Below are 15,603 nucleotides of genomic sequence, written 5' to 3'. Positions count from 1 at the left end.
ATGTTTGTTCAAAACTTTTATCAAAAAAAATTGTTCAAAGTAAATTTTGAAATTAAAATATTTATGAATTTTATATGATATATACTTTAATTTAAATATATATATATACTTATATGATTTTGTAATCATTTTTATCTTGTCATAACAAAAATTTTAAACCATGGATCACAAAATTTGAATGTGAAATTTTTGACCTTTTTAGTAATTTATAGTCATTTCTAAAAATTCAAAATATAACATATACAGAAAAATCTAAATTTTTATTATATGTTAATGTGGTTGTTTAATTTATTTTAATAGTTTAAAATTAAATAAATATGATAGAAAATACAATAATTTTTTTTATCAAATCTTATTATTCAAAATCATTAATTGTCATATATATTTTAGCCACATTAGGAAATTCTGTTTCTGAAAGTAGGATTTTCTAGATTTATTTTCTGTTCCAAAATGATATATTTTCTAAAATTTTAAGGTAGTTTTAGTAGTTAATGCTGAAAAGTTGTATACTTTTAAGAAACATTAATTGAAAATATTCGAATTGGTTGAATATTATTGGTTGATATTTATTGGAAAATGTATAGTAAACTAAATAATAAATTCAATTGTAAATATTTATTATATTCTTAATATGCGTGAATACTCTAGAAAATCCTTCTTTCGGGAACAGAAGGAGTAACAAAGAACATTAATAATGAATTTATAGTTAGTTTAATAAATAAACTTATTATATATATCTAGATGGACTTACCTACCTATTTTTCTAAGAATTTTAAGAATCATTCTAGTGATGATACGTAGCTAAAAAATTGTTGTAATGTTTCTCAATTAATATATAAGAGATGTCATTCATATAAACTTATGGTTATACTTGGAATATTTGTCACCCTTAAACCTTAACTAGATTTTGACCCGCAAGCCCGTGCGGGTGCATTTTTAAAAAAAAATATGATGCTATTTGATTTTTATGTCACTATTTAAGGTTGGTCAAAAAACTCGAATTCGAAGAATTGAACAGATTCCAATCCGAATAAGTAGAACTAAATCTGAACCGGAATTGATTAAATATCTGAATTATTCAAAATTTTGGTATTTGAAGAACTGAAATCTAATCCGATCCGAACCGAAGTATTTTGGGTATCCAAAATAGATTTATATACTTATATATATTAATTATTTTTAGATTTAATATATATAAAAACATCCAGAATATATATGATGTAAATATATACAAATAATCAAACGTAAATACTTAAATATATGATGTAAACTTTTAAGTTCGCTTAAATGCTTGAAAATATGATGTAAACTTCTAAGTTCGCTTAAATTACTTATATAAATGATGTAAACTTTTAAGTTCGCTTAAATGCTTGAAATATATACAGATAATCAAACATAAATATCTTAAATAGTTAAGATATACTCAAAACTCCAAAAGTACTTAAATTATTATTAATTCTCTATCTAAATATTTAAACCAAACCTATTTAAATTGGTTATCCAAATCCGAACCAAATCCTCAAAGATCTAAACTGAACACGAAATCCCAAAAAAACTCGAAAATGAACCCGAACGCCCACCCCTAATCACTATTACATATATATCCTATATGTGTCATCATAGGTTACAAAATATGTGTTATCATATAATTAAACGTATTTTATACGTACCATCAAATAAGTTTCTTATAATTAATAATATTTTATACGTACAATCATATAAATAATCACATATATTATATTTTAAAATTTAATGTGAAATATAAAAACCATAATTTAAGTTGGTGTTTGAAATTGGGTTTTGTATTGTATTTTTCTTATATATATTGAAAATATTTTTATAATAGTTGTTAGAAAATATGTTAGTAAAAATCAAATTTTGAATATATATATATATATATATATATATTTTTTGAATGAATTTTTAATATAAATCAATTTTAAATTATTATTTTGATTTGAATATATTATATATCAAATAACATAGACTCATTTTTTTTTAATATAATGTAATAGGCTTCCAATTTTTAGTAGCATAAGCCCATTATTATTTTTCCTAACTTACTACTATCCATGTTTCCAAACAGTACTATTTTTTTAACTACTATCTATATTACCAAACAATCTCAATGTGTACTTCAACTTTAATAATATAGATAGATGTACATAAAATAAATGTAGTTGTTAAAATAAACAAAAAAAAATAGTACTAAAGTTAATTTTCTCTTTTTGTTTTGTCGTTTAAGGAAACTAAAAAGTTGTTCAAAAAAAAAAAGGAAACTAAAAGAAAAATTTCCATAAAGAAGGAAGAAATACAGAGAGTTGGAGAAGCGAAGCAGAGAACGAGAAACCCTAAAATTCTTGACATCGTCACGGTTACAGAGATAAAGTCAGAGAAAAAGCTCAAAGCCTACCTTCCATCGTACGGGGAAACAGAGATGGGCAAACCCTTGACTGTTGTCTACTTGGTTGCTCTACTTGTTCTTACTGTCTCCGCGGCGGCCGAGGAAGGAAACGACAGCGGTTGCTCCGCTGCTGCTGCTGTAAATTCAGAAAAGGATCTTAAGTATAAGATCGTGGCTATCTTCTCTACTTTGATTTTCGGAGTTTTTGGTGTTTGTTTGCCCATCTTTGGCCTGGATGGAGATGGTTTTTTCTACGCATGCGTTAGGCAATTCGGTGCCTATGTAATGGGACTCGCCTCTGTCATCTACATTCTTCCTGATGCTACAGCCAGCCTCACAAGTTCTTGCATCGGAGATTTCCCGATGACGGGAGTTGTTGTAGCCAGGGCTGCTGCCATCTTAACCATGATTGAATCCAAGTCCTTCGCTTCAGCTTTTATGAATATATCTCACTCGGAAAATCACAACGGTGATGATGATCATGTTGATAATAGTGCTTCACAAGGACACACTGTTTCCCGACAAGATCACAATAAGATTAGACAGAAGCTCGTAACTCAGGTAGTCTAGACACACCAAAAAAAAATATCCAAACCTTTTTATTTATTTTAGTTTAAATAAATTCTTGATTACAACGTTTTTGATTTTAACATATGGTCTGCTCTCTTTCTTTAATTGTTTAGGTCTTGGAATTAGGGTTTGTGGTTCACTCAGTGATTATTGGAATAGTTTTAGGAGCATCTCCAAATCTTAGCACAATTAAGCCTCTTATACCTGCAATTGCCTTCCATCAGTTGTTCCAAGGAATTAGTCTTGGAGGTTGCATCTCCGAGGTAATCTTACTTTGTTTTAATCTCTCCAATGTGATAATGATGTTCTTATACCTTTTTTTCTTTTGTTTGTGTGTGCAGGCAAAGTTTGAATTGAAGAAAACTTTAACTATGGTGATAGTCTTTTCTCTCACAGCACCTGTAGGAATCGGGATTGGTATTGGAATCGCCGAGATTTACTACAAGAATGGCCAGACCACGATGATAGTGTCCGGTTTCTTACACGCTGCAGCCGCCGGAATGTTGTTGTTCATGGCTGGGGTTACTGGTTACAACCTCAAACCTCATAGTACTCTTCACATGTTAAAAGCTTTAGGTTTTGTCCTCCTCGTGTTGATGTAGGGTGGGGGTTCAAATTACCCATTCGGGCTCTCTCCTCATCCTTCCTCCACTCTATCACTTATGTCTCTTTCTCAACCATGTAACCAAAGAAAATAAGTTTTATTCGACCAATATTACTTAATTTCAATATAAAATTGTAAATTCTAATCTCTTTTTATGAAAAGTGATTGATTTTGTTCAACTCTTAGCTCCTTTGCTAGCTTCTGCATCCTGTGTTAGTATTAATAACCCTACCATTAAAGCACAGCTGTATAACAAATATATCAAAGGGGCATCAAGTGAAAATAGGTCAAGGATTCCTTGTAAGCCGGCTTGGCTCGAGAAGTATCATATTGCTTAATCTCATAGTGTAGATTTAAGATGTGACATGGAATTTTTAATGAAGTTACATAGTTTTGTTCGATTGGTCGTAATAGATTGTTGATGTGGCAGCACCACTTGCCAAAAATCCAGTCTTGTTTTTTTTTTTGGTAACACAAAATTCAGTCTTGTTTGTATAAAGAAGATAATGGTTTAATTCACCGACCTATTTTTTGAATTTAATAACATATTATTCTGAACCATTTTGTAGTTTTTATATTAGTGACCTCGATATACTTTAGACCAAATGAAACCCGCAAATATAATCACAAAAAATGTTAATTAAATCATCAATTTTTAAATTTGATTAAAAAACATGAACTTTTTTTTATAAATCATAAATAAAAATTAACTTAAATTTTATATATAAATATTAATTAATAATAGTTAAATTTAATTGTTAGCTCCTTTGCTAGCTTCTACATCCTGTGTTAGTATTAGTATACCATATCCTACCATTAAGGCACAACTATATAACAAATATATCAAAGGGGCATCAAGTTGAAAAGGTCAGGGATGCTCCTTGTACATGCAAGAGTAATCAAGCAACACATGCTTACTTGCAAGTTCAGGTTTAAAACAATATAGTAAAGAAAAAGACCTAAAACAATTCATGATCATATTAACTTCCAGGTTAAAAACGATAGCTAAAGTAAAGGAACCTACCCACTATCAACGGCATAAAAGTATTAAGCTGACAAATTGAGATTATTCCACAACATATATAAACTGGAATTATCAACGGCAAACATATGAATTACATACAGTAGCTAAGCATTAAGCTACAAAACAAAGAGCAAGAAAGAACCATCAGAGAGTCATTGGCATTGCATCTTAACACACTCAAAAACATCTTGATGATCAGACAGAACCAAAGGTAAGCCAACAACCATCTTCAGATATTTCCAAGAAATCTCCAGGTAAGATTATGGGAAAATTCTAAGTATTTTTGGATACTTTGGGGGTTTTTGAGTATTTTTGGGATCTTTAGGTACAATTTGAGGTATTTTAGGTTTTTTTTGGGTCCCAAATACCTTAACCGATCCAAATCCATTACTTATCCAAAAATTATATGTATTTTAGTTGTAGACATGAACCGACCCAAACCTTAATCAAAAATATTCAAGTAGCTAACTAGAGGTCTTTTTTGGGTCCCAAATACCTTAACCGATCCAAATCCATTACTTATCCAAAAATTATATGTATTTTAGTTGTAGACATGAACCGACCCAAACCTTAATCACAAATATTCAAGTAGCTAACTAGGTCTAAATGTTACCCGATAGAAACCGACCAGGGGAGTCGAATGTCTAGACCTACATTTAATCAAAATTAAATATTTTTAACAAACACTAAGAAAAATATTCATTCTCATTGTTTTAGTTGAGTATCTCATCTAAAACTAAGATGTGGTACTATTTTCTAGTTCTCCTAACGAGTTTGATATATGGTATTGTTGATTTTCTATCACTTCAACATATGGATAACAGTTAATGTGTATAGTAACAAAAATGTATATCAGCATTTTATTCATTAAAATTTGATTCAACTAAAACAAAGAGAATGAATATTTTCTAGTTCTCCTAAAGAGTTTGATATGGTATTGTTGATTTTCTATCACTTAAACATATGGATAAAAGTTAATGTGTATAGTAACAAAAATGTATATCATCATTTTATTCATTAAAATTTGATTTAAGTTTTTATGCTGTGCTCATCATTAACGGTATTCGTGCTGAAATTTTGAGTTATTAAAAGAAAATCAAGAGAGTTGGTGAAACCTTCTATTTCGCTCAGCAGCTCTCAGTACCCTTCTTATATAAATAACAGAGTTACAGAGACGACGACTCCCTCTCTTCTGAAATTCAATTTGGGGAAACTCTCGATTCAGATTCAATCGAGTGACATAAGCACGATGGAGGTGGTTGCGACGTGGTGGAGAGATGATAAGAACTTCATCTCAGACAGAGAGGTCGTGGCTCCGCCGGTTCAGATGCTTCTGAAGCAGGTAATTTGTGGTTCATGGTGTTGTTATTATGATCGAATTGTTTTGGTTCTGCCATAGTCATGCTCAGAAGCACGATAAACTCGATAACCTTGATCATCATCACGCATATCACTTGGAATCTGCATCTTCGGCATTATTTATGAAGATATAACTTATTCAGGCTATATACTGTTACGGAGGAAGAAGGTTCTGGCTAGGTGTAGGCATTTAGAGAGGATTCCATTAAGTGGATGGTTTCCTTGTCTCTTACATTTTTGTTGCTTTGAATCGGTATGGAGTAGTTTTAGGACTGATTTTTACTTTCTGTTGTTGTTGATGTTGATTTGGATCGGTATAGAGTGATTTTAGGACTGATTTGGAATCTGCAGCTTCTTCAGTAACCTTGATCATCATCACACATACTCACTTGGTGTCACTGCTATATACTGTTACAGAAGAAGGTTCTAGGTCAAGAACGCACCAAGGCATGATTGTATTTTTTTGTGAACCGGTACCCGGTTTGAAACATGCGTGTGCGGAAATTGACTTCCAATTTGGATAAACCAAAAAGTTGGATATATTGGTTTATTATTTTGTAACTTTAATGCTAATTTTGTCAAATTTGTTTATGGCGTTTCATGTTGAATAATTTGAAAAACGTCTTATTATAACTATGCAGAACCTTATACTAAATGAATTAGATACAAAAACCTTGTCCTGAAAGAATTAAATACGTTCAAAATTCAAGTATATGTAAAATATAAATGAATCCGCCAAAGTAGATCACATAAGTTTACCCATGCGAGTTTTCTGGCCGGTTTTGATTAGTTCGTGTAGTTCAAATGTCAAGATTGTTTCTTGAAGATATTTTTGCTTGAGTTAGCTGCTACATTTCACTGATTATGATGATGTTTACTTTAACGATTCTGCATAGTCGTGTCTGAATTGCTTGCTAGCAGCTGCATTTTGCAGCCTGAAATTTTGTGATCCTAATTCTTGCTTTCTTTCGTCTATTTGGATTCATTTTGGTTTAATTTTCTACTTCTTGTGATGGTTAAGTACGGCTGAATTGGGCGGCCAATTCGCTAATATTGAACCTTTTCTATCATCTTTCTTTCCTCAAGCATGAAACGGAGTTGAGCGGTAGGCATTCCTTTCCATTACAGTGGGAAAGTGGATGCGAGTCGGCTTTCACCCTTCCATTGCACTTTCATGAGTCAACTTTTTTGTTTTATTGCTCCCGCTTCCTCACATCTGCGCTCGTCAAGCCAACTTTGCTTTTTTTGGGAGGCGTTAAAAAATTCTTTCACCAAAGGTGTGAATTGGGGAGGATTGGTCGCCGAAATATTAACTGGAGACTGAATCTTAATATACCTCAGATAGATCGCTTGCTATAAGTAAGGAAACTCCTGAGTACGGAATTGAGACCGAAGAAAGGAGATTCCACTCAGTTCATATCTTTAAGTTCGATCATTGACAAGGTTCAAAGAAAGGGTGGGCCGTCGGTTTGAATCCAATATTATGCACTTTTTTTTTCGATTTAAGTTCTTTTCTTTCTAAGAGGTGGAATAGAATAACCCGGTTGAAGCCTTTTTTTCATGCTTTTCCCAGGGGTCTGGAGAAAGCTGCAATCAATAGGATTTTCCTAATCCTCCCTTCCCGAAAGGAAGAACGTGAAATTCTTTTTCCTTTCCGCCTCGAAGTGGGAGCAGGTTTGAAAAAGGATCTTAGAGTGTCTAGGGTTAGGCCAGTAGGGTCTCTTAACGCCAACCCGAGCTGGTCTTGTAAAAGATCCGCTACAGAGCGAATACGTTTATTTTTCAAATATCCCCCTTATCTATTTCTGGGTAAATAACTTGGTGACTAACAACGGTGATCTCGTAGTTCCTACGGGGTGGAGACGATGGGGTCGGTCCATGGATTTTCCTTCCTTTTGCCGCATTTCGCTCAAAGGGTTGAAGGGAGATAGTGCATCAAGCGACATGAATTTTAATGGAATTTGATGATTTCAATAGTTGAGAAGATTTTACAAGTTTTATCCAATATTCTTACATAGATTTTCATTACTTGTGTATAGAATTCTATTGATTGTTATTAACTTTTAAGGTAAGAAATTAATGGTATAATAGGAGAAAAGAAAAAAAAATCATTTCAGATATTAAAAAGACAAAATGTCATTGTACCTTTTAATATGTAGATATATAAATAAAAGTTATTTTTTATAATTTTAAAATATATGGTTTTAAATTTGAACTTTTTATATAAAAGCTTTCGATTTTTTTTTCAAATTGTTTTTTTTTAATTCTTTTTGAATTTCGAAAATACTTTTTAAAACTATTTTTTTTTACTTTTATTAAATTTTTAATATTTGTTTTCTACTTTTATGTTAAAGTTGTGATTTGTATTATTTTATTGTTCAATTTTGTGTGTTTTTGGATGCGAGTGTATTTTATTGCATAGATTTCAAAAATCTTATGGGTATAGATGATATTCTCAAAGTTTAGTCTTATGAGTAAAAACAAAGAAAATTTACATCCCAATAACAATAGATTTTAATAGAATCTTAAAATCAATGAAAACTAAACTTTTTCAATAATAAAAGATTTTGAGTGGAATTTAAAAGTCATCATCCCAATAACAATAGATTCTAATTAAATTTTAAAAATTCATAAACCAATAACAATGGAATCTCAAAATTTAATAACTCTTCTTGAATTCTTCTACCAATAACCCCCCCTAAGAATTGTTTTGGATTATATTTTTTGTTTTAAAAATTAGCGTATAAAATGAGATTAATATTTCATTCATAAATTTATATATTTGTTAGAATTTATAGATTTGAATTTTAACTATTTTATTTGATTATTTAGACATTTCTTATGCTGAATACATATCATATAATATAAATTTACTTTTATATGTAACTTGATAAAACTAAAAATAAATTTGGAGATGAAATTCATTTTGAATAAAGATACACAATACTTTTTGTATATGTTTATATAAATTTTATATATATGGTAATTATTAATTTATGATTTTAATGAGACCATATATTTATTTAAGAGTTTTCTAAATATTATTATCTTATTATTTAGATGTTTAATTTTATACCGGTCCAACTTAGGACCTAAAAATATATTAATTTATAAAGTATTAATTTATATTGTATTAATTTATAGAATTTATACCGTATATAAACATGTAAATATTGCTTCTCATTTGACCTTGCTGCACCCGGGAGAAAGGTAATAGTTATAGGTTTCTACTATGGGGTCATCCTCAGTAATTCTCTTTCAAATGATCTCCAAGAGAAAGGAAATTTGTAGGTTTGGTGTGAGCACTTAATAGCGGATCAATATCCTCTATATATTAATCCTGGAGCATTACAACATGTTTTGATAGCCATGTGTCATCATTAAGATGATTCTTAGAATCATTGGAAAAATAAGTTGGTTCATATAAATATATATTATGCTTCTGAAACTAACTATCAAATTGATTAGTAGTGTACAAAAGAATATTCACAGTTTTTTTCTTAAATAAATGCTACGAAATTACCTAATATGATTAACATATATATGATAATTAATGATTATGAATAATACATATTCGATAATAATTTTCTTATATGTTATATTTTGATTTTTTTAAACGACTATAAATTACTAAAAATAGTAAAAGTCTCACATTGAAAATTTGTGATCAATGATTTAACTCTTTTTTGTTCAAGAAAAGTACAAATAATCATAAATCGTATGAATATGAAGTCTCATAATAGATATATATATATATATATATATATATCATTTAAATAAATTTATATACTATATAAAAATCTAAAAATATGTTAATTTCAAAATTTTCTTTGAAAAAATTATTGAGATCTAAATATTTTAATTTTGACATATGTATTAATGAATATCATACTAATCTTTGTGATTAACGGTTTAAATTTTTGTTACAGAAAATATATGAATGTTAATAAAATCATATAAGTAGGAAGTGTCAATAACAAATATTTATATTAAAATAATATTATATATATCTAAGTCAATATCACTAAAGTTTAATTATTTACCATATAAAGTAAATAAAGTGATTGTTTTGATTTATTTACCAAAACCATGATTGTAAATAAACAAAAGATATTGATTTTGATTTATGTGCTTACTCAAATGTATATACTTTCATGTATACACATTATTTTTTAAATAGGTAGTTTCTAATATGTTATTTGATCCTGACAATCTTAGAAATACACTTATTCAAATCAAAGTGATTTATAATATTGGAACCACTATATATATATATATTATTTTATTCAAATTAAGTATTTTAGTCTTGATTTTTATTCCTAAAAATCTTTTAGTGAAATATCATGACAAGATTTCAATCACCATTTTTTGAGGTTGTTTGAAGAATGGGAGATTTGATAATTCGTCTAATATTTATTTCTCCCTAATATCATAACTAGCTATTATAATTGTAAGAATAAGATATTTGAACTATTTATCATAAAGTTTCTGGTTTATCATTTAATAAATCAAACAATTCTTAGTTTATACATAGTTTACATATACTAGAAGACTTATTCTTAGGTTCACTCCCCAGGATGAACCTTTAGGTTCACTAACCAATAGGATTGTTTCATTTTATATTCGATATCTTTTAAAAAAGGAAACAAAATATTGTCAAATTATATTATGTTTTTAAAATTAAAAAGGTAAAAAAAAAATAGTAGTAATTAAAAAAAAAATATTTTACATCGTCAGCGTAACATTAAACCCTAAACCCTAAATCCTAATCCCTAAACCCTTAATCCTAAACCCTAAACCCTTGGATAAACCCTAAACTCTAGGATAAATCCTAAACTCTAAATCAAAATCACTATACACTAAAACACTCAAGGGTTTAGGGTTTTAGTGTTTTTTATTTAGAGTTTAGGATTTATCTAAGGGTTTACGGTTTACCCAAGGGTTTAGGGTTTACCCAAAGGTTTAGGGTTTAGGGTTTAGGGATTAGGATTTAGGGTTTAGTGTTTTGTTGACAACGTTAAAAATATATATATATATATATTTTTTAATTCTTTTTCTGTTACTATTATCTTTTTTTACTTTTTTTATTTTAAAAACATAATATAATTTGAAAATATTTTGTTTCCTTTTTTAAAAGATATTGAATTTGAAATAATGAAATCTTATTGGTTGGTGAACCTAGAGGTTCACCCTAGGGAGTGAACCCAAGAATAACTCATACTAAAATGGTAAAGTATTGTATATATATTTTATCGGTATACTCAATTTTTAGACCAAACTGGTGAATATATACTAGACATGCAGTTATATTTCGAGTCAGCACTTATATTCTATAATAACTTCATATATTAGATTTGAACACTAACCTGTGAATAGAGCTTGTCGGTGATTTTCTTCAAAAATTTGATTCTTGGATATGTATCTGGAGTGGAACTAATTTTTACAGATGTTCATCATTTTAAATTGACACTTATGTAATTCACTTAATTAGTTAATTCAGAGAAGAAGTTAAAAAAAGAAACAAAAGTCATATCAGTGAAACATAAACAAAAACGAAAGCACAGTTTTATTGAGATAGAAAATGAAATCACTTATGGAGAGTCAATAATAAACAAATCGAGAGCAGAAAACCTAATACCCTTTTGTCATTTTACAATCGATGTTGCCTATATAATTTTTGTGATTTGTGTCCACCGTAAAATTTAGTTTGTTTTTGCGCATATAAAATCTTAAAAATAATTAAAACTAGATGTAATATGTTAACTATTCAACAACGATGATACATTTAATAGACAAATATTTGTATTCGTCATTTTACAATCGATAAATATTATAGTGTTACAAAATATTTAAACCATTTAAGGAATAAACATTAATATAAAAAAACTCATCATGCACATGCACGCGGATTATCATCTAGTTTCACATTGATTGCCAGTTTATATCTTCTTTTAATATTTGTCAATGTTTTGCTAATATAATTTCCGTATATAAACTAAAAATAATAATTTCACTATCTAAACTTTCAAAATTTATTGTACAAATTAGTTAAATTACAATAATATAAAATTAACAGATTTAAAAATCACTAAACTGAAATATATACTCGAAAGAATTCATAGTTGTATAAAATTTTTTTAAAAAAATCATAAAAATGGTTACAAACGCAGGTCCCAATAACTTAGTCAAACAGTTTTCCTTGTATGAAATGACAAGTATATAAGCTAATATTGTTTAATACATTTTCCTCGTTACTCTCACATTTGAGTTAAAGTTTGAAAGCAACAGTTTCTCTGAATTTAAATTTATTTTATTAATCAAAATCCCCAAAGTTTAGATTTGCTTAAAAAAAAAATCTCCCAAAATGATTCGTGGGAGCAATTATTCTAACAAGCTCCAAATACCTTTCCTCTAACTCCTTTAGAAAAGACTAGATTTTTTAACCGCGCTACGCGCGGATAAGATATTATATGTATTTCTCAATTCTAAAAAATAATGTATAATATTGTATTATATTATTTAAAGAATATAAAATAAGACTACATAACATAAATATATTTTTTATATTTTCTTTGTGGAAATCATTATGTTGTTTGATTGTTGTACTTAATTCACATATTTGCATAGATATTTGTGATAGATGAATAACTATATTTTTATTATCAGTAAATAATATATATTTATTATATAATATAAGAAAAATAGAATTATTTACTTTTTAACAAACTTGTCTCATGTTGGGGACTCGGTTATTGACATATCATATTCGAATGAAACATTTTTACACTTATCAATCTTCTTAACAATTAAGAAACAAATCTGAATATCAAAACAATATCTCATACGATCTCTTTGTGGAATAACTGCTCTGAATCAAATTGAATTTATGCATAAAAAATGACTGGAAATGGATGTGCATATGTGTTATCTAAGTCAGCTTTACAAAAAACTATTTATAGTTCATATATCATTTATGTCCATCCTATTTTTTTGTCCATAATTTCTTAAACATCTTGAAATAAGTAATGCTAATTAATAATAAACTTTTTGCTCACAAAATAAAAATCAAATTTGTCTAACTGATATATGTATTTCTCAATTCTAAAAAAATAATGTATAATATTGTATTACATTATTTAAAGAATATAAAATATGACTACATAACATAAATATATTTTTTAAATTTTTTTTGTGGAAATCATTATGTTGTTTGATTGTTGTACTTGATTCACATATTTGCATAGATATTTGTGATAGATGAATAATTATATTTTTATTATCAGTAAATAATATATATTGATTATATAATATAAAAAAAAAATTATTTACTTTTTAAACAAACTTGTCTCATGTTGGGGACTCGGTTATAGACATATCATATTCGAAGGAGACATTTTTACAGTTATCAATCTTCTTAACATTGAAAAAACAAATCTACATATCAAAACAATATCTCATACGATCTATTTGTGGAATAAATACTCTGAAGAAATTGAATTTAGGCATCAAAAAGGACTGGAAATGGATGTGCAGATATGTTATCTAAGTCTGCTTCACAAAGTACTATTCATAGTTCATATATCATTAATGTCCATCCTATTTTTTTGTCCACTATTTCTTAAACATCTTGAAATAACTGATGCTAATTAATAATAAACTTTTTGCTGAAAAAAAAATCAAATTTGTCTAATTATCGCTTAAATATTTTATTAGTATGGTCTAAGAAGCTTTTAAGTGATATCATAGTTTAATTTATTAGTTTTTTTTGTTAATTTTTAGAGGTTTTTGTATTTAAGATTTTTGTCCATATTAAGCTTCTATTTCTTTCACAAAATTGATATATATATATATATATATATATATCATAAAAATTACCATCAAATCAGTTTTACTTATTTATTATTTTGTTTTAACGAAAATACACTTTTTAAATAATTTAAAATAAAATTATATATTAATTTGCTGTATTTTAAGAATTTCATTGATTTAATTAATTTGCTTTGGTGGATAACTTAAAAAGTTTTCATATGAATCGGGGAAAGCAAGCTTATGTTGTTATATTATATTTATTTTGTGTATATAGAATCTATATATAATGCTAGTGTGATAAAGAAAGAACATTATTTTTTTGTAACTTCAAAAAGATACATTATTACAATTTGAAATGAATCAAAATTGAATAAAATGGTAATTAAATATTTGTAAATCTAATTGTTTAGTTGGATTCTCATGAAAAAAAATCGATTTGTTAAACAAATGTTTCAAAAAATTTTGTGGTATTGTTTTGTCTATAAATTATAAAATTTATTGAATTAATATATTTAATTATTGCATCCTTAAATAATATTTTATTAAGACATTAGAAAAATATGTTTTGAGTTGTTTTGTCAAATTGTACAAAATTCTATGCTTTTTCATATTTGTAACTTCAAAAAGATACATTATGACAATTTGAAATTAATCAAAATTGAATAAAATGGTAATTAAATATTTGTAAATCTAATTTTTTTTTTATCTTGTTTAGTTGGATTCTCATGAAAAAAAATCGATAGGTTAAACAAATATTTCAAAATTTGTTGTGTTATTGTTTTGTCTATAAATTACAAAATTTATTGAATTAATATATTTAATTATTGCACCCTTAAATAATATTTTATTAAGACATTAGAGAAGTATGTTTTGAGTTGTTTTGTCAAAATTTTACAAAAATCTATGTTTTTTCATATTTGTCACGAAAATTTATATGTTAAACTTACTTTTACAAAATTCTTAACTTTGTCACGAAAACAAAAATCTATGCTTTTTCATATTTGTCAACGTTCTCACACTTTCTAAGAATATATTAGCTTAGTCACTTACTTATTTTTTTTTTACAAAACAAAGTATCGGAGTCTTGAAAGTTGAATTCATATTATTGTAAATGTACATAAGAGTTTGTGATTATATACTTAGTGGTTCTTGTATATGTGTCCAAGAAAGTTTTAATGGCTTAGTGGTAACTGTCCTATATATATATCATACTAACCCGGGTTCGATTCTCATCTTCGCATTGTTTTTTTATTTTTTACGAAAAATAAATGAGATGACATGGCAATTTTGGGTTCTCTGATTGGTTGATTTTTCTATCCTGTGGACACCCTCTCCATGGCTTATATCCCCCTTTTAGTATAGTATATTCTTAAATTTGTCACGAAAACAAAAATCTATGCTTTTTCATATTTGTCAACGTTCTCACACTTTCTAAGAATATATTAGCTTAGTCACTTACTTATTTTTTTTTACAAAACAAAGTATCAGAGTCTTGAAAGTTGAATTCATATTATTGTAAATGTACATAAGAGTTTGTGATTATATACTTAGTGGTTCTTGTATATGTGTCCAAGAAAGTTTCAATGGCTTAGTGGTAACTGTCCTATATATATATCATACTAACCCGGGTTCGATTCTCACATTCGCATTGTTTTTTTATTTTTTACGAAAAATAAATGAGATGACATGGCAATTTCGGGTTCTCTGATTGGTTGATTTTTCTATCCTATGTGGACACCCTCTCCATGGCTTATATCCCCCTTTTAGTATAGTATAGATTCAGTGTGCTTCCTACTTTTTCATTCCAATCAATTTGTTTCCTATTTTGCACTT

At 27.8% G+C, this 15,603-nt stretch overlaps 1 protein-coding gene across 2 annotated transcripts; it reads left to right on the top strand.

Moving 5' to 3' along the window:
- The first annotated feature begins 2,227 nt into the window (after nucleotides 1–2,227).
- LOC106360839 (probable zinc transporter 12) lies at nucleotides 2,228–3,895 on the top strand. Of its 2 annotated transcripts, XM_013800508.3 has the most exons (3): nucleotides 2,228–2,965; nucleotides 3,088–3,237; nucleotides 3,316–3,895. In XM_013800508.3, the coding sequence occupies exons 1-3, from the start codon at nucleotides 2,438–2,440 to the stop codon at nucleotides 3,574–3,576; spliced, it is 939 nt and encodes a 312-aa protein (XP_013655962.1). In that variant the 5' UTR covers nucleotides 2,228–2,437; the 3' UTR covers nucleotides 3,577–3,895. The 2 variants fall into 2 exon arrangements, with proteins under 2 accessions (XP_013655962.1, XP_048594662.1); XM_048738705.1 differs by having other exon boundaries at nucleotides 3,088–3,895.
- Nucleotides 3,896–15,603: the final 11,708 nt, after the last annotated feature.

Source organism: Brassica napus, chromosome A8 (assembly GCF_020379485.1).
Source record: "Brassica napus cultivar Da-Ae chromosome A8, Da-Ae, whole genome shotgun sequence".
In the NCBI taxonomy this organism is placed as follows: Eukaryota; Viridiplantae; Streptophyta; class Magnoliopsida; order Brassicales; family Brassicaceae; genus Brassica; species Brassica napus.
This window is presented reverse-complemented; position numbering and strand designations above follow the sequence as displayed.

Bases quoted from the DNA above. Each gene is read 5' to 3' on its own strand.
- LOC106360839 (XM_048738705.1), top strand. From the start codon at position 2,438: ATGGGCAAACCCTTGACTGTTGTCTACTTGGTTGCTCTACTTGTTCTT. The intron at 2,966-3,087 runs GTAGTCTAGACA...TTAATTGTTTAG, and splicing joins GACAGAAGCTCGTAACTCAG to GTCTTGGAATTAGGGTTTGT.